The 24381-nt window shown below is 49.0% G+C and overlaps 1 protein-coding gene across 1 annotated transcript in view; it reads left to right on the plus strand.

Annotated features, from left to right (window-relative positions):
* Positions 1-22570, plus strand: part of cfap58 (cilia and flagella associated protein 58) — a 304094-nt gene extending 281524 nt beyond the window's left edge. The window contains exon 18 of the mRNA XM_085994322.1: positions 22105-22570. Within this exon, the coding sequence (XP_085850448.1) occupies positions 22105-22225 (121 nt within the window). The 3' untranslated portion in view covers positions 22226-22570. The remainder of the gene's footprint in view (positions 1-22104) is intronic.
* The last annotated feature ends 1811 nt before the right edge of the window (positions 22571-24381 follow it).

Below are 24381 nucleotides of genomic sequence, written 5' to 3' on the forward strand. Positions count from 1 at the left end.
ACAGGACTATGTTAGCCACTTCTTTCTCCTGACAGCCTCCCCCCCCCACCAACCTCTTACCACTTATCTGACTGTGGGGACCGATCAGGCGGGTCCTTGGCTGTGGCATTCTGCGTGCATCCTCCGCTCTCGCCCACCGGTCAGGCAGCGCATCCGGCCGGGTTTGGGCATGACTCCAATGAAAGGTATGGTAATGAGGCCTGCACACCTCGGATTCCCCGGGTGCGCCACCTCCCCACCCTCCCCCTCCCCCCTTTAAGATGTCAGCCGTGGTTCAGTTGGTATCACCCTCGGCTCTGAGTCAGAAGGTTGTGGGTTCAAGTCCCACTCCAGAGACTTGAGCACAAAAATCTAGGCTGACAGTCCCAGGGGAGTGCTGCACTGTTGGAGGTGCCGTCTTTTGGATGAAACATTAAACCGAGGCCCCGTCTGCTCTGTCAGGTGGACATCAAAGATCCCATGGCACTATTTCAATGAAGAGCAGGGGAGTTATCTCTGGTGTCCTGGCCAATATTTATCCCTCAATCAACATCATTAAAACAGATTATCTGGTCATTATCACATTGTTGTTTGTGGGAGCTTGCTGTACACAAATTGTCTGCTGCGTTTCCCACATTACAACAGTGACTACCCTTCAAAAAGTACTTCATTGACTGTGAACCGCTTTGAGACGTCCGGTGGTTGTGAAAGGCGCTATATAAATGCAAGTCTTTCTTTTTAATTCTGGGCCATTGATGACAAAAGTTTCCCTTGAGTTTAATGCAAGCTCTGAAACATAAGCATGGAACCTAGCAGCTGGTATGTAGAAGGACGCTGGTTCATACCAGCCTGAAAACCTGCACTGATTTCAAAAGCAAGTGTTTGTTTTTCCTCTTTGCCCTTCTTTCCTCCTTTTATTTCAAACACTGGCGAGAATTTGAAACAAAATCGCGTAGGTACAAGGAGCGTTCACCGCGGCCTGTTTGTGAATCAGTAAATAGGGCATATAATAAGGAACAGTATTGTTTTTCCTTTATTAGTTTCCCATTTTCTTCCCTGCACTGCTGAAACTGCTCACTGATGCTGCCGTACGTTTTCAGAACTGTAAGATTTCACGCCTGGTTTATGTTAACTGATCTCTGCTGAGGCAGCAAAAAAGGGATGCTAAAATTGGCTTCAGCGCCCATGGGTTTAGGGAGGGAAAAATCAGCCATGTTCCTAATCGCTATCCAATGATTTCTGCTTGAAAATGTGTGTGGGGACATGAGGCGGTGAGAGGACTGGGCCTGGTTGTGATGGCTTCCATGCTCAACTAGACAGCTGACACCTAGGTCCCGATATTCCTGTCTGTAGCACCTGGGGAGCCCTCGGTTCCCCTGTTCACCACAAAGAAAGACTTTAATTTCTACAGCGCCTTTCACGACCTCAGGACGTCCCAAAGCACTTTACAGCTAATGAAGTACTTTTGAAGTGTAGTCACTGCTGTAATGCAGGAAACGTGCCAGCCAATTTGCGCACAGCAAGCTCCCACAGCAATGTGATAATGACCAGATAATATTTTTATTGATTGAAGGATAAATATTGGCCAGGACACGGGGGATAACTCCCCTGCTCTTCTTCAAAATAGTGCCGCGGGATCTTTTATGTCCACCTGAGAGAGCAGACCAGGCCTCGGTCTAATGGCACCTCCGACAGTGCAGCACTCCCTCAGTACTGCACTGGAGTATCAGCCTAGATTTTTATGCTCAAGCCTCTATGGAGAGGAAAAGGGAATGGAGACCCGTTACGTCGGATCTCCGCTCCCCTTTACAGTGCCACTGCATTTCTGGGGCTTCCCCAAATAGGTAAGCCTGGGCTACCCTAACCCTAATCCTAACCCTAACCCTAACACTTCCGAAAGGTGCAGGACAAGGGCAGCCATGGAGGTGAAATCTGAGGGGGCGACCACCTGTTTCCTCTATGGGCAACAGAAGCGCACCCATTTTAAAGGGCACCTGTGGAAGCTGGTGTTAAGCCTTGCACCTGGGCTACCTGGGAGGGGGAAGCGGGCAGCAAGGCAAGGGAGGCCTGAGAAGGTAAGTGGATCCTTCCTTCCCGCCCTCCCCTGTGGTCTTCAGACCTGGAGGCGGGCAGCTATTCACGCAGCTGCAGAGCTGCAGTAATCCTGCGCTCTCACCCAATTTCCGTGTACAAGACCGACCAGGGTGGGGATGGCGGGGTGGGGGGAGGGGGGGGGGGCGTGGGGGGGTGCGGGTCTGCACCTGGCTTGCAACCAGATCATGCAAATGACCCAGCCCACTAAAACTGGGCACACTGACGGGCACAGCACACTCTGGGCATTGCTGCATCAAAAGGCACGCGGGCAACGAGTGAGAGGAATATCAGCGCCTTACTTCTAGAATCACAGCCGCGCAATGGATGAGGGCCGAGAGAGCCCGTGGCTGGAGCAGACACGTGCGCGCAAAATTGGAGAGACCAGGTGCTCCATCACCAATATCTTACAACTGAATCAAAGTAATGCACGCAGCACTAAGGCATTTGTATGCTACTGGTACAGCAAAACTTATTAAACACATAAGAGCTGTGCAAAGCAATTTTACACTTTCCGGGCATCAGAGCCAATGTATTGGATCATTTCCCATACATAATTTTTATGCAATAAAGCATGATCTTTGTAGCAATGTCACAGAAGTTCCACTGAGTTCACCAGCAAAGCAATTACTTAATAAACACACTTGGTTCCCCTTATGAACATATCAGACTCTCATTTTTTAAAAACTGATTAGCTGTAATTTTCATTTAATTTTCAGCCAAACATGCTGGGCTAAAGCGTCAACCACCAGGCCACAGCACTTTGTAAGATTACACAGTAATAAAGAGCTACATGTATGCAAGCACATAGGTGCCTGTGATAGTTAACTCAGGAATACCTCACCAGGAGACGCACAGGGACTTCCAACATGTACGACTCGAGTAAACTAAGACTTGATGAATTAAATATTCTGCTGCAGTTAAAAGTGTGTAAACAAAATTGTTCATTCGAAAATTCTTACCAATGTCTTTGAATTCCTGCTAAATGAGTCAAAGGATAATTCATTGGGCTACATTAGCACGTCAGTTTAATTGGGCCAGGGACGATCAGATCTGAATAGCTGCTAACATCCTCTTTTGGTAAATAAACAGCATTTAAATAGTAACATAAAAAGAACAAGATGTTCCAGTTTAGGGATACTTCAGAAATAATGTGGCAGCCCTGACTTGGAGATGGTTAAGTTTTGCATGTCATCCTAGCTACACATCCATCACGGCAATATTAATGCAACACTGTAGGGGGAAAAACATAATAAGGACCAAGTAAAGAACAGATTGAATGTGTTGCTAGTTTATACTTTTATTGTTTTTATGCCCCACCACACACGAGCCTTGGACTATATGCTGGGTGGGTACTTTGACGTGCCCTCAAGTGACTGCTAACCCTTCTCTATGACTCACAGCTCGAAGGTGCATGAGTGTGGATGGGTGATTCTGCACCTGGTTTGCCCTGTCTGCCTTTGAACAAGTGCCTGCCTTTGGCGTCCAGCTTCTCGCAATAGCATGGCTGAGATCAGCAGTGAAGAGGAACCCGGGTGTTGCGAGACGCCGCACCACCGTGCTTGCCTATTTTACTTAGCTTGTAAATGCAGAGGTACTCGTGTGCATCCTTTTTTTAATGAAACCTAGATCTTCTGAATTAGCTAGCCTTTCTGAGGCTACCCGACTGTAATGGATAGTTTATTGAACCGTACCTTTTCATGTGGGATTGTAGAGTAATTAGACTTCAGCTTTACAACACCAGACTGAATCCCCCGAGGTCTTGGTGGGAAACAATGTGCTGTGTGCATATAGAATGAAAAGGGCCTTGTAAGGTTGAGTAGATGACTCAACCAAATGCCAGTTTAGATTAGATTTTGAGTGGCTGGAGCTCTCCTGATGCCTTATAGGTGGAGGCATTGCCAAGTGGAGCAGTTAGCCATCAGGATCAAAAGGAGGGCCAGGTTTAATTACTGTTCTATTCCGAGGTCACTCATCTCAGTTGGGGTGGGTGGGGGGGGAGGTGGGTGGCAGCAGTTGGAACATATAAATTAGCTTCACTGCACCTGGGTGGGAAAATCTCCTGCTGAAAAGTGCACAAGTGCGGACATCAGTTGGGGAAAAGGATTGCGCTTGGTTGTGATGCCCTCCATGGTCAAATAGGCTGATGCCTCTCACTGTCTGGGCACACACCATAGAGAATGACCACTTGGACAAGATAATGGCAGACGGCTGGCACCACACCTTAACAAGAGTGAGCAGCTCCAGAATTGAAAGGGAGTGAATCAGGGAAGGGACAGTTTTAAGTAGGTGATGCAGGAGGCGAAGGTGCCAATGGTAAACAGTAAGTGGCACTGGACTGCAATGGAGAATAAGTTTTGAGGAGCTAGTCGTAGCAGGATGGGAGACTGCCCCAATCGAGATGAGAAGGTGGAAGGGTTACTGTGAAAGAACTTTATACAGTGAGTACATTACGTGTAATTAGAGTAGTCAGTATAATTTCTGTTTTGTTTCTACCGTGCAAAATTTTAACATTTATTTAAACATACCCTTATTTATTTGCTGTTAGAAATTTAACTCCCGTTTTATTTGCTTTTTGTACTTTTGGCCATGAGATTCCGTGGGAATTCTACAGGTCTCTTGCTGTAACCCCAGTGGATCCACCAGGGAAATGGTGGGAAAAAGGCATTCACTGGGGCTTTCTCTGGGCTTCTGCCAGTGTTGTGCCAGGAGACCAGTAGACACCCTGTGGAATTTCAGGGTTTTTGTGCTTTATTTGGAAGGGTGGTGCACTCCGGTGCAGGTCCATTGCAAACAATGGGGCTCCATTCTGTGGGCTGCAGTTGTCTGTTTACATTCGCTTTCCACCCAAGAGTACAAGAAGACCATTAGCTTCTCCAAACTTCAGCCCAACCATCGAATTCGCTCATATGGCTAGCCAGGTTCAAATGGCAGTCAAGACTGCCATTTGAAACCAGACCCTCTAAAATGAGAGTTAATCCATCGGCCACTAGAGGTAATGGATGGACTTTTTGAGTTTGATGACTCTATTCCTGTTTCTAAAAAGTCTTTGGCTAGAAATTGGTTGACTGAAGACATGACACAGATGGTAATTGAAGAATATGGCCCAGGCTTTCTGTCCCAGTGATTTTCTGATGCATCTGGGTGGACGGGGGCTAGAGATATGATCGAGGGTGCACTCCGCTGCATCCCTGTCTCTCCCTCCCACTTCTGGATAGACTGACCAGCAGTCTGAAATGTGCCCACTTGTCTGTGGGTAGCAGTGTGCATAAGAACATCAGAATTAGGAGCAGGAGAAGGCCATACAGCCCTTCGAGCCTGCTCTGCCATGCAATAAGTTCATGGCTGATCTTCGACCTCAACTCCACTTTCCCGCCCGATCTCCATATCCCATTGATTCTCTTAGAATCCAAAAATGTATCTCTCTCATCCTTGACTATACTCAACGATTCAGCCCTTTGGGGTAGAGAATTCCAAAGATTCACAACCCTCTGAGTGAACAAATTCCTCCTCATCTCAGTCTTAAATGGCCGACCCCTTATCCTGAGACTATGCCCCCTAGTTCTAGACTTTCCAGCCAGGGGAAACAACCTCTCAGCATCTACCCTGTCAATCCCCCTCAGAATCTTATATGTTTCAATGAGACCACCTCTCATTCTTCTAAACTCCAGAGAGTATAGGCCCATTCTACACAATCTCTCATCATAGGACAACCCTCTCATCCCAGGAATCAATCTAGTCTCTCATCCCAGGAATAAATCTAGTGTACCTTCATTGCAAGTCACTGCATAATGATTATGTGGGCTCTGTAGGTGGTAAAGTTCCCAAATAATAGCTGTTTGTATTTTGGCTGCAGTGGTGGCCATTTTAGGTAAGTACTTGTGGTATCTGTTTTATTCTAATCAGTTCATTTTTCCAATCCTCCCCTCCTTTTTGCTGCATCTTTTCCTGTCTGTAGCCTATCTGTGTGGGAACTATCAGTGCTGTCATTTTTGATCGAAATGACGTTTAAATTCCCACCCTTCAGCTCCCAGTGCCTGTGCGTGTGGCTGAGTTGCCAGTCCTCCCGGATTACATATGCTGCCTGATTTGCTGCGTGTTTCCAGCATTTTCTGCTTGTGTTTGAGATTATGAAGAAGTGACCAGCTTCGATGCCTCGGGGTGGCAGGGAGCGACTCATGGGGCAACTGGGGACATTTCCCGATGCCCAGTCTGCCCCTGCCAGTGAACAGAAACATTTGTTTATAGGCTCGCATGGAGCAAAGACACTCAGCCATTGTTCCCTTTAAGCCGCGCCCCGCAACTGCCTGGAGCTCCCGCCCGGCCCGCTTGCCGGCTTTACAATAGGAAAAACCGCGTATGCGCGGGAATTGGAATGGGCCGCGCAGCCCGTTAAAGGGGCCGCGCACCCAAAGATAAGTTAAAGGGAAGATTGCACTCAACTACAAGGGGACGCAGCCTCTATAAGGTCAATGCAATAACATAACTGCAGGCATGTGTCACATGATCTAGTGTCACATGATCTAGTGTCACATGATCAAGCCTCCAAGAATATGTCCCTCCAGAGTTGACAACCTTGGGCTCCAGTGCGTTTTTACACACCATGTGACATGAATCAGTCATTCATGAAAGAAAGACTTATGAAATAATACTGAGCGGCCTGCGGGTGGCGCTGTCCAGGGAGAGTATAACTACTCGGGCACGGGCCCAGCTTGCGCAGGTCATTCTTAACAGGAACTAGTGAAGGACACAACTAGACCTCCATGTCGTAAAACAGTTGATTAAAGCTTTGTTTAACGCTTAGACCAAGTGCCTAGTAGTTTTTTTACGTCACCGTGTATTCCTTGTTTCTTTTTCTATTTGCCCATGTTACAGAAATGCTACAGCAACCTTCAAAAGGTTAAACTATTAAGTAAACTGAAGATTCTAAACACACCAGATTTATTGAAATGGTTCCGAAGTGCTGAAATGTACTGTATGATGTGTGATGAATAAGCCTGAATTTCCATTTGAAGATAAAATCTAATACCTTGTACCAGTCAAGTGATCAATATCTTGCACTTGCTTAAACTATAGTGCAATTTAAAAAAGATCAATAAGAAGTGACTATTGTTTAATTTGCTTGTCGGAAAAAACATGATGGTTAGTGAATTCACACATCTCAGTCCTGTAAAGATGAGCCATCGTCTTGTGTTTTATTGCATTGTAACTCATTTAATGCCATCCAGAACGGAACAGGTTTTTAAAAAAATCAAAATTGTCACTTCAGTCGGCTCAGGGGTTTTCCTATTTTTAAGGAAGCAGGGTAAAAGTGGCAAATTCTGACTTGATGATGTTGGACTAAAATAACAGGGGGGGAGCTTTCCGACGGTTTGCGCAGTCAGCGCGCACACCTGCCGCAGGAAGTGAGGGGAAAGGTAATCCAGCAAGAAGTCCTTGTGCTTAAATAAAAACAGAAAATGCTGGAAATACTCCGCAGGTCAGGCAGCATCTGTGGAGAAAGAAACAGAGGCCCGGATTTTCCGCGGCCTGTGACCGTGTATGCGGCCGGAAGTGCCCCGCAAGTTCCGGGTTGCCGCGTGCAATGCGCAGGCGTGAAAACCCCGAACTTGCGATCTGTCAAGTTTCAGCTCGACCGATCCATTGCATCCCCGGGAAATGGGGCATCCGCCGGCGGAGAGTTTGCCCAGCGAGTGCCCGTGAAACTCTTACGCCTGGTGAAAGCAGGAGTAGGGCCTTCTTTTACCAGCGCAAGGGTTTAAAGAAATATTAGAATAAAATGTTTTAAATCATTTAAACTTAAAAAAAACTTTAAAATTAGTTCAGGTTATTTTGGACCCTTTAAAAATAAAATGTTTGTTTTAAATGTTTAATTACATTGTATTTTAATTAATTTTGACTATGTAATGATTTATTTTTATTTAAGTTGTGTGAAATTTGTGTTTTTTTAGGTGATTCCTATTAAGCTTATGGGGATTCCTTACGTAAATGGAGTCCCCATAAGCATAATGCGGAATCCCCCTTTCTCATTGGTTGGCCTGGCCCACGTGATCCCAGGGATGCTTGCGAACCGCCTGGGCCCCTGGGATACCTGGGCCTTTACGCAGGCCTAGGCCTGCAGGCCCAGGAGCGAGGGTATTTGTAGGTACGGGACCATCAGGTAGGTTTGTACTTTTATTGCGGTTCAGAGGCATTCGCCCGCGGGAAGCCTCTGACTGCAAATTAGTTAATGTTTCCGGTCGATGACCTTTCATCAGAACTGGAAAAAGTTAGAGATGTTACAGATTTTAAGCAAGTAGAGACAGGGAAAGGGGGAGAGGAGGGGAGGGCTGTTCCGTTGGGATGAGCTTCATTTGAACCGTGCTGGGACCAGTGTCCTGACGAATTGAATAACTAGGGCTATAGATAGGGCTTTAAACTAAACAGTGAGGCGGGAGGGGGGGGGGGGCGTTCAGGTGAGAGGAAACTTAGAAACTTAAAGAGAAAGGAAAAGGCAATAGAGCAGGGTAGCGATAGGGGTGATGAAAACCAGGGTGTGACAGGAAGGGACAGAACGTACAAGCATAAGAGTGCGCCAGAAAATAGGGTCAGAGTAAGGAAAAATGGTAAAAAGACAAAATTAAGGCCCTTTATCTGAATGCACGCAGCATTTGTAAAAAGATAGATGAATTGACGGCACAAATAGAAATAAATGGGTATGATCTGATAGCCATTACAGAGACGTGGTTGCAAAGTGACCAAGGCTGGGAACTGAATGTTCAGGAGTATTTGACATTTTGGAAGGATACGCAGAAAGGAAAAGGAGGTGGGGTAGCTCTGCTAATAAAGGATAAGATCAGTACAGTAGTGAGAAATGATCTTGGCTCAGAAGATCAAGATGTAGAATCAGTTTGGGTGGAGATAAGAAATAATAAGGGAAATAAGTCACTGGTAGGAGTAGTCTATAGGGAGTAGCTACAGTGTAGGATAGAGAATAAATCAAGAAATAATGGGGGCTTGTAAGAAAGGTACTGCAATTTAAATCTTCATATAGATTGGACAAATCAAATTGGCAAAGGTAGCCTTGAAGATGAGTTCATAGAGTATATTCAGGACAGTTTCTTAGAATAATACATTGTGGAACTAACCAGGGAACAGGCTATTTTAGATCTGGTAATGTGTAATGAGACAGGATTAATTAATGATCTCATAGTAAAGGATCCTCTAGGGAAGAGTGATCATAACATGATAGAATTTCACATTCAGTTTGAGGGTGAGAAACTTGTGTCTGAAACTAGTTGAAATCTCATTGAAACTTATAAAATTCTAACAGAACTAGACAGACTAGATGCAGGAAGGATGCTCCCGATGGCGGGGGAGTCCAGAACCGGGGGTCACAGTCTAAAGATAAGGGGTAAGCCATTTAGGACAGAGATGAGGAGGAATTTCTTCACCCAGAGAGTGGTGAACCTGTGGAATTCTCTACCACACAAGGCAGTTGAGGCCAATTCATTAAATATATTCAAAAAGGAGTTAGATATATTTCTTAAGGCTAAAGGGATCAAGGGATATGGGGAGAAAGCAGGGACAGGGTATTGAATTCGGATGATCAGCCATGATCTCATTAAATGGTGGAGCAGGCTCGAGGGGCCGAATGGCCTACTCCTGCTCCTATCTTCTATGTTCCTATGTTTCTAGTGTCTTAAACTTAAATAAAGGAATTACAAGGGTATGAAGACAGAGTTGGCTAAAGTGGACTGGGAAAATAGATTAAAAGGTAAGACGATAAATAAGCAGTGGCAAACTTTTAAGGAGATATTTCATATTTCTCAACAAAGATATATTCCAGTGAGAAAGAAAGACTCTATGAGAAGGATGAACCGTCCGTGGCTAACTAAGGAAGTTAAGGAGGGTATCAAATTGAAAGAAAAGGCATACAATGTTGCGAAGATTAGTGGTAGGCTACAAGATTGGGAAATTTTTAGAAACTTGCAAAGGATGGCTAAAAAAATAATAAAGAGGGAGAAAATTGATTATGAGAGTAAACTGGCAAGAAATATAAAAACAGCCAGTAAGAGCTTCTACAAGTATATAAAAAGGAAGAGAGTAGCTAAAGTAAATGTTGGTCCCTTAGAGGATGAGACGGGGGAATTAATAATGGGAAACAAGGAAATGGCAGAGACTTTGAACAAATATTTTGGGGTCGATTTTCAGTGTGTCGTGAGGCGGGCTTTTAGGCGTGCGGGGGACTAAAATCCCGAATTCGGGGGTCCCGATACCATCCCGCCCAAAACCCGCCTCCATGTAAGTTTCAAAGGAGGCGGGTACCCGCCCCGCACTGGGACCCGCCAACCTGAGGCGGGAAGGGATTAGTGCCAATTAACTGCCTGTTAACAGGCAGTTTTTAGCCTAATCCCTATTTTGAAGGTTGTCGTGTGGGATTCCCGACAGCTCCAAACAACGCCAGGTTAGAGGAGTCGGGCCGTCGGGTTGAAGGACTTGGAGGGGTCGAGATGTCGGTATTCAGGTGAGTGATGGGTGCATGAGTGCAAAGGTAAGTGTGTTTGGTGTGTCTAAAGTGTGTAAAGAAGTTTAAATTACCTGTACTTACCTTCACAGCCTTCCTTCCTCTAGGCTTCAGAAGCCCATCATTCAGCCAGCACAGAAAGCAGAATGGCTGCGATCTGTCAAAAGTGACAGCCTGCAGCTTTCAGTGCCGGCGAGATTCCTAACTGAGTCTGCATAGAAGGACTCAGGTTAGAAGTAAGACTGTCAGTGTTTGACAGCTTCAAACAGCTGTGAAACGCTGATATTTCAACTGTCAACACGTCTTGACAGATGAAATTTCAGTCTGTGACATCACCTGTTGCTGGATGGCCCTTAATTGGCCTGCTGAGCCCGCTGGGCGGGCTCAACAAGGTCAATCAAGTGAAAATCACGTGGATTGGCCGCATCTCGATGGAGGCGGGACTACAACCCGAAAGTTGTAGTCCCGCCTCCTTCCCGACTCCTGAATGAAAATCCAGCCCTTTGTATCTGTCTTCACGGCAGAAGACACCAAAAGCATCCTAGTAATCGTGGAAAATCAAGGGGCTGTAGGGAGGGAGGAACTTAAAACAATCACTATCACTAGAGAAAAAGTACAAGGCAAACTAATGGGACTAAATGCTGACAAGTCCCCTGGACCTGATGGCCTACATCCTAGGGTCTTAAAAGAAGTGGCTGCAGAGATAGTGGATGCATTGGTTGTAATCTTCCAGATATCCCTAGATTCTGGAAAGGTCCCAGCAGATTGGAAAACCGCAAATGTAACGCCCCTATTCAAGAAAGGAGGGTGGTGGAAAGCATGAAACTATAGGCTAGTTAGCCTAACATCTGTCATTGGGAAAATGCTGGAATCCATTATTAAGGAATTAGTAGCAGGACATTCAGAAAATCATAATACAATCAAGCAGAGTCAACATGGTTTTATGAAAGGGAAATTATGTTTGACAAATTTATTAGAGTTCTTTGAGAATGTAACGAGCAGGGTGGATAAAGGGGAACCAGTAGATGTAGTGTATTTGGACTTCCAAAGGCATTCAGTAAGGTGCCACATAAAAGGTTACTGCACAAGGTAAGAGCTCATTGTGTTGGGGGTAATATATTAGCATGAATAGAGGATTGGCTAACTAACAGAAAACAGAGATTTGGGATAAATGGGTCATTTTCAGGTTGGCAAACTAACTAGTGGGGTGCCACAGGGATCAGTGCTGGGGCCTCAACTATTTACAATCTATATTAATGACTTGGATGAAGGGACCGACTGTACTGTAGCCAAATTTGCTGACGATACAAAGATAGGCAGGAAAGCAAATTGTGAGGAGGACACAAAGGGGGAGAAATTCGGTTGGCAGCGCCTCCAATTAGCGCCTAAAGAGGCCGAGAAGTGGGGCGGTAGCCAATTTTCGGCCGGGCGCAGTGAACCCAGCGCCTCCTCCCATATTGAGTGGGCATTTTGCGCTGGTGCTAAACCTTAGCGCCCGCTCGCGGGCGCAGGCAGATCATGACATCATTTCAGTGTGCAATGCCTTTTGGGCGCCCCGGAACGGAAATTCAGTGTTGCGCCCCTCCGTTCCGCCTGGCGCTAATAAGGACTGCTTACCTGGAACGTTCCCCAGTCGCTCTCGGGCTAGGGGGGCGCTCTTTAAAGGGGACGGCACTGGTATAAAAGCGGCAGCCATTTTGGGAGCACAACTTCCTCGAGACTTTCACAGAGTTGCTGAGCTGCACTCTGAGAGCCATTGCACCAGTGAGCCACCGCTGGCCAGAGGAACTTCAGCCTACTGACCATCACCTTGCAGCTGGTGAGCATTTACAACGTTTACAATTTCTTGTGCGCTATTACTATGGGGGCTGCATTGGAGGGGAACGTCCTGCTGCTGAACCATCTGGAAAGGGCGCAGGGAGAGAGGGCCAGGAATGGCCAGACGGAGGAGGGCCAACAGACATCGCCACACCAGACCTTACGCTGCCAGGGTTTTCCGACAGCAGTTCTGTTACTTGAACATGTCAGAGGAGCAGTGTCTTAGAAGGCTGCGCTTCAGAAAGGAGGTGGTGACTGAGCTGTGCCACCTGCTTCAGCCAGATCTGCAGCCTCAGATAAGGTGCAGGACCTCTCTGTCGGTGGCTGTCAAGATGACTGTTGCCCTGAATTTCTATGCAAGCGGCTCCTTCCAGGCCGCAACTGGGGACATCGCTAACATATCGCAGTTTGCGGTGCATTGTTGCATCCGTCAAGTAACAGATGCCCTATTTAAAAGGAGGCGGCAGTACATCTGCTTCCCTATGACACCGGAGAAGCAGCGGGAGCGCGCAGAGGGCTTCGCAGCAATAGCGGACTTCCCCATGGTGCAGGGCGCCATTGACTGCACGCACGTGGCTTTGCGGGCGCCTGTTTTGAATCCGGAGGAGTTCCGCCAACCGCAAGGGGTTCCATTCCTTGAATGTTCAGCTGGTCTGTGACCACCGACAGCTGATCCTCGCAGTCAATGCGCAGTTCCCTGGCAGCAGCCATGACACCTTCATCCTGCGCCAGACTTCAGTTGCAGACCTATTCGAGGCCCCGGCTCACCCAGGAGGCTGGCTTCTCGGTGACAAGGGCTATCCTCTGTGCCCATGGCTGATGACGCCGCTCCGTTCGCCCAGCACTCCTGCTGAAGAGCGCTTCAATGCGAGCCATCAGGCGACGAGGAACATTGTGGAGCACACAATCGGTGTGCTGAAGCAGCGGTTCCGCTGTCTCAACCATTCCGGAGGCGCCTTGCAGTTATCACCAGAGCGAGTCTCCCACTTCATCGTAGTCTGTTGCATGCTGCATAACCTCGCCATCCTACGCACCCAGCCAATGCCACCAGCCATTGAAGCACCGGAGGAGGAGGTGGAGGAGGAGGACTAAGACGGGAGGGAGGTACAAACTGGAAGGGTCGTCCATCAGAGGCTGATAACAAGCCGCTTCTAGGCCCCTCTTGACAGAATGCTTGGTGCCATTCGATGAGGAGGAAGGGAACCGTCTGGCTAACCCAAAGCTTATGAAGGGCAGTGAATGTAAATATCAGACATGGCCAATGTAAATAAAAAAAGTTGTTTATTTTGCGAAATGTGCTTCCTTCCAACATGACAAAGCAATGGCTACAGAAAGCAAAACTAACACACTAACACTTAAGTGCCTCGCACACCCGGGAGACTATCCAAAACATTACTGACATCCTGAGAGCGGACAGCAGTTCCCTGGTCGAACGACACACTGGCACTCTGACGAGGCAGCACTGCAGCATGCGCACCAATTGGCTGGTCCACAGATTGAGGCCCTGCTGTGGTGCTGCAAGGACCCCGGGTAATCCCGCCTGATCCAGCGAGGGTGGCAGCAGTCATTGGTCGCGTGGCCTCAATATGCGTCTGCATGAGAACAGCGAGTGACTGCGTGGCAGCACTCAGCACTGGCGTGGCAGATGCCAGTGCTTCAGTGAAGCCCTGGACAGTCCTTTCCAGTGCTTCGGTGAAGCCCTGGACAGCCCTTTCCAGTGCTTCGCTGAAGGCCGGGACAGTCCTTTCCACTGCTTCGGTCAAGCCCTGGACAGTCCTTTCCAGTGCTGCCCCGAAGCCATGGACAGTCCTTTCCAGTGATACCCCGAAGTCCTGGACAGTCCTTTCCAGTGCTGCCCCAAAGTCTTGCGCACTCTTTGCCTGTGCTGCCCCGAAGTCCTGCGCACTCTTTGCCTGTGCTGCTCCGAGGTCCTGCGCACTCCTTGCCTGTGCTGCCCCGAAGTCTTGGACACTCCTTGCCAGTGTCTCGATGGATTCAGGCATCCTTTCCACTGCAGCCATGAGCTCAGTGTGCCTGAGCCGAGCCTGGGCGCTCATTTCTGCGAGGGAACGCACCTCTTCTGCACTCTGTGCAGCAGTACTCGTGGCCTGACTCGCCCTCCGGGGAGACGGCCCCCGAGCTTCCCTACCCCCCTTGCGTTGCTGCAGCCCGCTGGTTCCTGGAACTGCTTCCTCCTCAGCATTCCCCCCCGCTCCCCTCCAGGGAAGTAGTCTCCCCAGTCTGCAGAGGGGCTGGCTCGCCTGAGGGTGGCAGGGATGGTCCAGCTTCCTCCTGCTCGTCTCCTCCGGAGTCAGTGGCAGTGGCAGCTTGAGGGCCCGGCTCCCAAGCTGGTGATGCAGCATCTGAAAGCAGGGAGGTTGAAGAGTGGCTTTAGCGAAAGGACAGGGTGGCAGCAAGGGATGCATGAGTGCTGCAATGCTCTGACATGGGTCCAGAGTGAAAAAGCATGCTGGTGGGGGGAAGAAGTGGAAGGAGAGAGTTCAAAAAGGTGATGACCTTACCATCGCTGTGCACAATGGGGTCGGCAGCTCCAGTGGTGACAGGACCAGTCATCCGGCCTCCAACAATCTGGTGGACTCGTTCCTCCAGGTCCATCAGTGTCTGCAGCTGAGGAGGGCCTCCTCCGGTACGAAGCTGCTGCCTCTGGTTCCTGGCCAGCTTGGCCTGCAGGAGAAAGGACGGGAAGTGATGAAACATGCTGGCCTGAGCTGACATCACATGCCCCCCATGGTAGATTAGCCCTTCCATTATGCATTGAGCTGACATCACATGCCCCCCATGGTAGAATAGCCCTTCCATTATGCATTGAGCTGAATGTGCGTGTGTGTTTCCAAAAAGGGCCATGGGTGCTGGCTGACAGATGGCCATTGGGGCTTCGCGCACCCTCTGGCCATAATGTCAGATGCAGATGGAGGGATGAAGAAGATGGCGAAAAAGGCACTCACCCTAACGACCCAAGTGAGGTCGTTGAAATTCTTCCTGCATTGCACTGGAGTCCTGGCCACCACGCTGGTTAAGGTGACTCTTTGACAAACTTCCCTCCAAGCCCTGCGGTACTCGCTCTGATGAGGCCTCCTGCCATTGTCGGGGTACAGCACAGCTCGCCGGCGCTCCACTTCGCCAACCAAAGCATCCAATGCCCCATCGGTGAAACGCTCCGCTCTCTGCCTCACCCTCTCCATATGTTCAAAGTTTGGAATGCCACAGAAAGCACAGCGCCGATTTTGAGGCCTACAAGGCGCAGAGTGTGGCTGCTGCTCCTAATTGACCCGCCCCTTTAAGAGTTGGCCGGCGCCAGCATGTCTCGGGTAATCGATTATTGACAGCACCTGCGCTGCGCCCGGCCGCCGACATATTGAGTAGCGCCGCCGGGTTAGCGCCTTAAGACTCCCGTGCAGCGCCTGAATCAACGCCGCAATCACCTTTAGGGGCGCAGCAACCCAATATCGCTCGAGGTGGCGATAAGTTGCGCCTGGCGAAAAAATTTGCGCAGCGCCAATTCTAACGCCCCAAACAGGGCTATACCCAATTTCTCCCCCAAAGAGTTTGCAAAGGGATATAGATAGGTTAAGTGAGTGGACAAAAATTTGAAAGATGGGGGATAATGTGGGAAAATGTGAGGTTATCCACTTTGGTAGGAAGAATAGAAAAGCAAAATATCATTTAAATGGAGGGAGACTACAGAATGCTGCGGTACAGAAGGATCTGGGCGTCCTTGTACATGAAACACAAAAAGTGAGCATGCAGGTACAGCAAGTAATTAGGAAGGCGAATGGAATGTTGGCCTTTATTGCAAGGGGGATGGAGTATAAAAGTAGGGAAGTCTTGCTACAACTGTAAGTTGGTGAGACCACACTTGGAGTACTGCGTGCAGTTTTGTTCTCCTTATTTAAGGAGGGATATACTTGCATTGGAGGCAGTTCACAGAAGGTTCACTAAGTTGACTCCTGAGATGAAGGGGTTGTCTTATGAGGAACGGTTGAGCAGGTTGGACCTATACTCATTGGAGTTTAGAAGAATGAGAGGTGATCTTATTGAAACATATAGGCCTAGAAATTCAGTATCGCCACGTTTGGGGCGCTACAGCCGGGCGTTCGCTAAATTTAGCGCCCGGCGCAACTTAGCGCCACCTTCGCCGAAATTGAGTTGCATCGCCCCAAGAGGTTGCTGCTGCGCTAAAGCAGGCGATGCACGACTATCATAAGGCGCTAAGCCAGCGAGCCGAGGCGCTAATACCGAGGGCGGGCGCAGCGCAGGTGCGGCGAGTTGCTGATTGAAGGCAGACACGCTGGCGCCGGTCAGCTCTTAAAGTGGGAGGGTGGACTTGTTTGGCTGCCACGCCCTGCACACTGCAGCCCTGAAGCAAGACCTGAACATTGCTGGATCATCATTTCTACGCCCAGGATCATGCAGAAGGCTAGGGAGCGAGCAGAGCGCTTCAGCGAGGGTGCCCTGAGGCTACTGGTTGGCGCAGTAGAGCGCAGGCAACCTGTCCTCTTCCCTGACAGTGGGAGGAGGCCGCTTCCCAGCGAATACCGAAAAGCCTGGAGGGAGGTGGCAAACAGGGTGACCACCAACAGCATGGTTGCCAGGACTCCACTTCAATGCAGGAAAAAGTTCAACGACCTCACTCGGGTTGTCAGGGTGAGCACCCTTTCCACTATCCTGTTCATCCCTGCATGTGCACCTCAGTTTCTGGCCAAAGGGACCTGAAAGCCCCAATGCCCAGCCCTCATCCAAGAGCTATGGGACTCTCATGAAAACCACTTGCACATTCAGCACTTTACACACTGTCAGGGCTATTCCACCATGGGAGGCAGTGCAGGCAAGATCAGGGCTTGACACTGTCAGGGCTATTCCACCATGGGAGGCTGTGCAGGCAAGATCAGGGCTTGACACTGTACTTAGAGGCCGTCCTTTCTCTTGCAGGGCAAGCTGGCCCACAATCGCAGGCAGCAGCGACGGACCGGGTGAGGCCGTCCTGACCTCAAAGATCTCAGCGACCTGGAGCAGCGTGTGGAGCGCATTATGGCAGGCTGGCTGATTGGCCCCATCGCCAGTGGAGATGCCGACCCTGTTCTGGACAGCAATGGTAAGGTGCCTCACACCAGCATCCTTTGCCACTATCGAACCAATGCAGTGCATAGCAGCACTCATGCCTCCCTCGCTGCCGCCCTGTCCTCACTCTAAAGCAACTCTTGTGCCTCCCTGCTTTCAGATGCTGATTCGCCAGGTGAGGAGGCGGGCCCTCAAGCTGCCACTGTCAGTGATTCTGAATTCGAGGAAGAGGAAGCCGGCCCATCAGTGCCACCCTCAGCCGAGGCAGCCCATGGCCATGATGGGGACACGTCTTCCCTGGAGGGGAGCAGGGGGGAAGGGTCTGAGGAGAGTGAAGCTATGGGGCCCAGCGGGCTGCAGCAACACGGGAGGGGTGGGGAAGCTCGGCGGCCTTCTCCCCGGAGGGTGAGTGCGGCCTCCAGTCCTGCTACGGTGAGCACAGAGGAGGTGCGGCTCCTTGGTGAAATGGGCGCCCAGGCTGAGCGCAGGCACACTGAGCTCATGGCTGCAGTGGCAAGGATGCCTGACTCCATAGAGTCACTGGCAAGGAGTGCTCAGGAATTTGGGGCAGCACAGGCCAGGAGTCTGCAAGAATTTAGTGCAGCACAGGCAAGGAGTCTGTCACTCCTCCACTGCAGCTGCCACCACCCGTAGGACAGACCGCTGCCGCCCAAGCAGAGTTGGAGCAGTCAACAGCCGGGCCCTCCAGGCCCAGAGCTGGTCCAGGCCGTCCCCCAAGGGCATCTGGCGTCTCACCATCTGACCCTCAGCAGCCTTCCCCCAGCCTTGCTGCAGCCACTGGGGTCCCATTGAGGAGGAGCTGCAGGGCGGGAAGGGGCCATTCACGGAAGCGAGTCGGATCACCCTCACAAGGGAAAAAGTAGAAGGTGTGGCCAAATGTTGTTTTTATATATGAAGACCGAGATTGTTGTGTTTGTTTTTTATATGAAGGCCGAGGATCATGGTCATTTTTGTTTAACTGTTTTTTTCATTTTCTGAAGGTTGTGAGAGCCAGTTATGTCTCTGACTGTTTTTTGGGGGGTTTATCTGAATTAGTTTGTCATGCGGGAAGGGCACAGAGTTTGCACAGTAAAAAATTTTCTTTAATCACATTGTCCATGTTTGCACTTTGAACTATTTGTTGCCTTGATCGGCTGAGGGCTTGCGGAGCGGCTCCATTCATGTTCTTTCATTGGCACAAGCCATTCCCTGAGAGCGGCCCTAGAACCGAGCTGCAATAAGCCGCCGACGGACGGCCCTTGCACTTTGTGCCTCCCTCCCGTCTTGGTGCTCCTCCCCCTCCTCCTCCTCCTCTGGTGGTCCTCCAATATCTGCTGGCAGTGGCTGAGTCCTGAGGATAGCCAGGTTGTGCAGCATGCAGCACACTACAACGAAATGGGAGACTCGCTCAGGCGAGTACTGTAGGGCTCCTCCGGAATGGTCCAGACAGCGGAACTGTTGCTTGAGCACACCGATTGTGTGCTCAATGATGTTCCTGGTAGCTTGATGGCTGTCATTGTATCGCTCTTCAGCAGGGGTGCTGGGCGCACGGAGCGGGGTCATCAGCCAGGTGCACAAAGGATAGCCTTTGTCCCCGAGAAGCCATCCTCGTGGGTGAGCCTGGGCTTTGAAAATGTCTGCCACATAAGTCTGGTGCAGGATGAAGGCATCGTGGCTGTTGCCTGGAAAGCGGGCATTGACAGCTAGTATGAGCTGCCTGTGGTCACACACCAACTGGATGTTGAGCGAATGGTAGCCCTTCCGATTGCGGTAATCCTCGGCATTCTCTAGAGGTGCCTGCAAAGCCACATGCGTGCAGTCAATGGCGCCCTGGACCATGGGGAAGCCCGCTATTCCTCCAAATCCCATTGCACGCTCTTGCTGCTTGTCCAGGGTCATGGGGAAGGAGATGTACTGACGTCTCCTTCTGAAAAGGGCATTGGTCACCTGGCGGATGCAGCAATGTACCGCGAACTGGGAGATGTTGGCAATGTCCCCAGTAGCGGATTGGAAGGAGCCGGTGGCATAGAAGTTGAGAGCCACCGTCACCTTCACTGCCACCGACAGAGATGTCCTGCTCCTCAGCTGTGGCTGCAGATCTCTGCGAAGCAGGTGGCAGATCTCAGTGACCACCTCCCTTCTGAATCGCAGCCTCCGAACACACTGCTCCTCAGACATGTTCAGATATGAGAACTGCTGGCAGTATACCCTGGGTTGGTAAGGCCTCCTGTGCCGACGCCTGTTGGCCCTTCTCCGTCTGGCCATGACTGGCACTCTCTCACGGCGTCTCTGAGCCCTTTGAATGCAATGCAGTAAGCCAATGTTTCCACCCATTGCAGCCCCCATTATATGTGGCGACTCAAGGCTATGGCACTGAAAGTTAAATCCAAGTGCAAAGCTCTGGCCTGAAGCCAGAAGTACCTGTGCGAGTGCTGAGTCAAAGCAGAAAGCTCTCTGCCTTTGTCTCTCTCCAAATATCCGTCTCTCACACAGAAGGATTGCCACAAAATGGCTGCCACTTATAATGCAGGAGGAGTCCCCTTTAAATAGTGCCCCCCGCGCCCCGCAGCGACTGGAAACCATTCCCCTCTACCAGTCGCTGGGGGCGCCAGGCGCACAGAAGGGCGGCGCCACTGAAGTTCCGGTTCGAGGCTCACCAAGGGCGTTGCACCATGAAATGACGTCAGGATCTGCGCGCGCAGCTGAGCGGGCACTACGGTTTTGCGCCGCTGCTAAATCTTGAGCGAAGTTCGCGAGAGGCGCAGATCGCGCCGCGCCGCGCCCGGGCGCTAGCCGCTTAGCGCCCCACTTCTCCTCCTAAGGCGCTAGCGGCTGGCGCTAACAACTGAATTTCTAGGCCATAAGATTCTGAAGGGGCTTGACAGGGTAGATGCTGAGAGGATGTTTCCCCTCATGGGGGAATCTAGAACGAGGGGGCATAGTTTCAGAATAAGGGGTCACCCATTTAAGACGGAGATGAGGAGGAATTTCTTCTCTCAGAGGATTGTGAATCTTTGGAATTCTTTACCCCAGAGAGCTGTGGCGGCTGAGTCATTGAATATATTCAAGGCTGAGATAGACAGATTTTTGAACTATAGGAGAGTCGAGGGTTATGGGGAACAAGCAGAAAAATGGAGTTGAGGCCAAGATCAGATCAGCCGTGATCTTATTGAATGGCAGAGCAGGCTCGAGGGGCCGAATGGCCTACTCCTGCTCCTATTTCTTATGTTCTTATGAAAGAACAAAAGGGAAGGTCTGTGATAGGGTGTGACATGAATCTTGTCATTCATGTGAAAATGACTTATGTATTAATACTGGGCAGCCTGCTGGTGGCGCTGTCCAGGGAGAGTATAAATACTCGGGCATGGGCCCAGCTTGTGCAGGACATCCTTTAACAGGAACTAGTGAAGGACACAACTAGATCTCCATGTTGAAAAACAGTTGATTAAAGCCTTGTTTAATACTCAGACCAAGTGCCTAGTAGTTTTCTTACGTCAGGGTGGAAGGCAGGAGAGACTAAATGACTAAAGGGATGATGGTGCAAGGCAAAAGGGGTTGGTAATGGGGCAAGTAAAGAAACAAAAGATTGTCTAGAGGAGGTATAAATAGCCACAGCAGAATCATTACCAGTACCTGCTGTCCAAAAAAATGGGAGCAGTGGTTATGATGTGAAATTATTGAACTCAATGTTAGAAGACTATAAATTGCCTAATCGAAAGATGAGGTGCTGTTCCTCGAGCTTCCCTTTGAGCTTCATCAGAACACTGTAGGAGGCCAAGAGAGGTCAAAGTGGGAGTGGGGCGGAGAATTATCTCTGTAATCTCCTCCAGTCCTACAACCCTCCGAAATCTCTGCGCTCCTCTAATTCTGACCTCTTGAGCATCCCCGATTTTAATTGCTCCACCATCGGTGGCCGTGCCTTCAGCTTCAAGGCCCAAAGCTCTGGAATTCCCTTCCTAAACCTCTCTGCTTCTCTTTCCTCCTTTAAGATGCTCCTTAAAACCTACCTCTTTGACAAAGCTTTTGGCCATCTGCCCTAATATCTCCTTATGTGGCTCGGTGTCAAATTTTGTTTCATAATGCTCCTGTGAAGCACCTTGGAACGTTTTACTACACTAAAGGCACTATTTAAATACAAGGTTGCTGTTGTTGTTAACTGCACACGAGCACTGTGATGCCCTCCGTGGCTGGGCAGCCCTGGCTTGGCAGGAGGCTCAATAATGGTTTGCCAATTACGTTAACGAGGGTGGGGCTTTCCGACTCTGCATTTTGTCTGCTTTGCCCCAGAAGTACAACATGACTGAGGGCTTCACTAAATGTTCCCTGTAATATTTTTTTGGTGTGCAGGCCTTTAACTGGCTGCGCGGCCCATTCAGTCTTTCGCGCAAGCGCGGTTATTTACATTGAAAAGCCCGTCGGCGGCCTGCGCGGGACCCCCAGACTGCAGTGTGGCCGCGCATCTCAACGGGAACGTTGTTCAGGATATGTCGGAATGAAGCACATCACCCACCTTACTGTTAGCTTGCACTGGTGAATGCCGACCACATAGAACTACAAAAAGAATATCATAACTGTTTTAAAAAAAAATGTATTTTTGAAATAAATCGGATTTCTTCTGTTTTTCCCTTTAGTGAGAAAGAAAAAGCCTTGGAGCAGGAGGGACAGCCTTTAATCCATCCTCAGAGAACAAGCTACCCCCAGTTCACAGGGGGAGGTTTTAATCTAAAACACCAAGCGAAGATCTCAGCTTAAATATCCACTGTGCTCCAATCTCCATCTGCTGCTGATCCTTTTAAATCGAACAAGATTTTTTTTTTTTGGCTTATTATTTTAGAAAGCGTTCAACTCAGCCAAGAAATAACAGTGTGCGACAATATGGTTTTCGTGTAGTTTAATTTTATTTTGGCATTCCAAATGCCCCAGTTCAGCAAAGATAATGAACTTTGTTGAAATGTGTTTTATGGAACATTGATTTTTTTCTTACTTGATTTCATTATACGGAATACAAAAATACCTGTGTTGCACTTTAATGCATGTTCATGTCAGCTACACACAGATATGTAGTCAAATAAAAAACTGTCTGTTTTACAATCTAAATGTTTTTGCCACTAGACTTGTTAAGCGACTCACCAAGGTGACAGTGCTGCATAAATGGGGGAGAAAAGGAACTGTAGATGAAGGAGCTTAAAACAGAAAAAGGAGGCTAGTTTTCCAATTCAGCGAATGCCAGCAGTCTGCAGAGATTTCTTGGGCTGTCCTTGATCCTCAACAGCCTTTCATTCAAGATGGGTTTTTATCCCCCCCAAACTCGATTCAAATCTTTTTACCGAACCAGTTTCAAAAGCTACATCTTGGCGACTGAAGCAAGGCAAGTAACATCATCTAACACGATGGCTCATACTGACTGTGAACAAGAAGAGGACGCATCCAGGCAAGGAATCTCTCAGGGCAGATCTAAAGCAGTTTGCTAAGTGATACTTCTGCCCTTTCGTGCTGTAATCTGAGTAAAGTTAGCTTCGTGACATGAGAGAGGGCTTTCTTCTTTTTTTGCCTCCCTCCCTCTTCTCGCTGTGCTTCCTCTTGGTGGGGGGGGGGTGGTGGGTGGGGTATGAGTTCCACACAATTCCCCTCTGATATCCCGCCCAACACATCCAAGCCTGATCAGTCCTCGCCCAACAACCACATAACCTGCACTTTTCCTACAGCGGATCATTGGATAGTGATCAGCAACAGAAAGCTCGCTTGATAGTGTTCTCCCCCCTCCCCCCCCCCAGCCATGGGGCCATTTAGAACAGTCCAAGATCAGCTAACTCACCCATAGACTGGGAACATAGGAACAGGAGTAGGCCATTCAGCCCCTCGAGCCTGTTCCAATAGCAAATAGCAAAGGGACTAGCAAAGCGGTTATACAGATCTGGGACTGGGAGTGTTAACTACCTGAAGCTGTGGTTATGCATCTGTGGCTCTTCATACATTCTAATAAAATGTTAAATCTTCTGTAGGGAAAAACAAATTCCTCCAGCCTTCGACTATCTTAGTTTAAAGAAACCATTCTGTGCTGCTGAATTTACCTGTGCTCAGGAGAGATGGAAATGATGTTTAAATGGCTTGCATTAAGCCGGCCTCATACCTGAATAAATCAGTAACATTACCGCAAATGAAATCAAGCAGAAATCTCACATAAAATAAATAATTCCACTCAAAGCTGCACGCCGGTCTGTTTTAAAGGTACAAAGCTGTCTTGCTGAAAGAAGGCCGAACCAAAATTCCTGTGCAAGGCCAAGACCCAGCTTAAATTCTGACCCTTTTCCGGCAGGCTCCTGCCAACGTTTTGGCAGGAGTACATAATATAAGATCCTAAGACATAGGAGCAGAAGTAGGCTGATTTGATCTTGGCCTCAACTCCACTTCCCTGCCCGCTCCCCATAACCCTTGACTCCCTTACCTTTCAAACATCTGTCTATCTCCACCTTAAATATATTCAATGACCCAGCCTCCACAGCTCTGGGGAAGAGTACAGTGGAAGGGTCATGAATTTCCAGGGCCCTTGTTTTTTGGGAGACATTTGTGGACCTTCTTGTTATTGACACGTGCCTATCTGACATTGCGGAGCACTTTTGCTAATGGTTGAGACCATCTAATCTTTCAGTTGTGTTATTCCTCACTGTTAATCTGAATCGGACCTTTGCCATTCTGTACGTATCAAATTACTTGTTTTTTTTCCCCCCCTAGAACGTGTTCACTTCGCTCCCACCTTCCCCAAGAAGCCATCCCAGTCCTTCCCTAAACCTGGCTCTGGTATCCCAGAAATCTAAAATATGACACTTTTATTTTCCGTTGCCAAAGTTCTCTGAAACGCTCCCTTTCTACCACTGAGAGAAAATGTAAATTTTGAACAGAAACTGCTA

The sequence above is a fragment of the Somniosus microcephalus genome, chromosome 8, assembly GCF_052327205.1.
Source record: "Somniosus microcephalus isolate GS21.2 chromosome 8, FLI_Smic_1.0, whole genome shotgun sequence".
Taxonomy (NCBI): domain Eukaryota; kingdom Metazoa; phylum Chordata; class Chondrichthyes; order Squaliformes; family Somniosidae; genus Somniosus; species Somniosus microcephalus.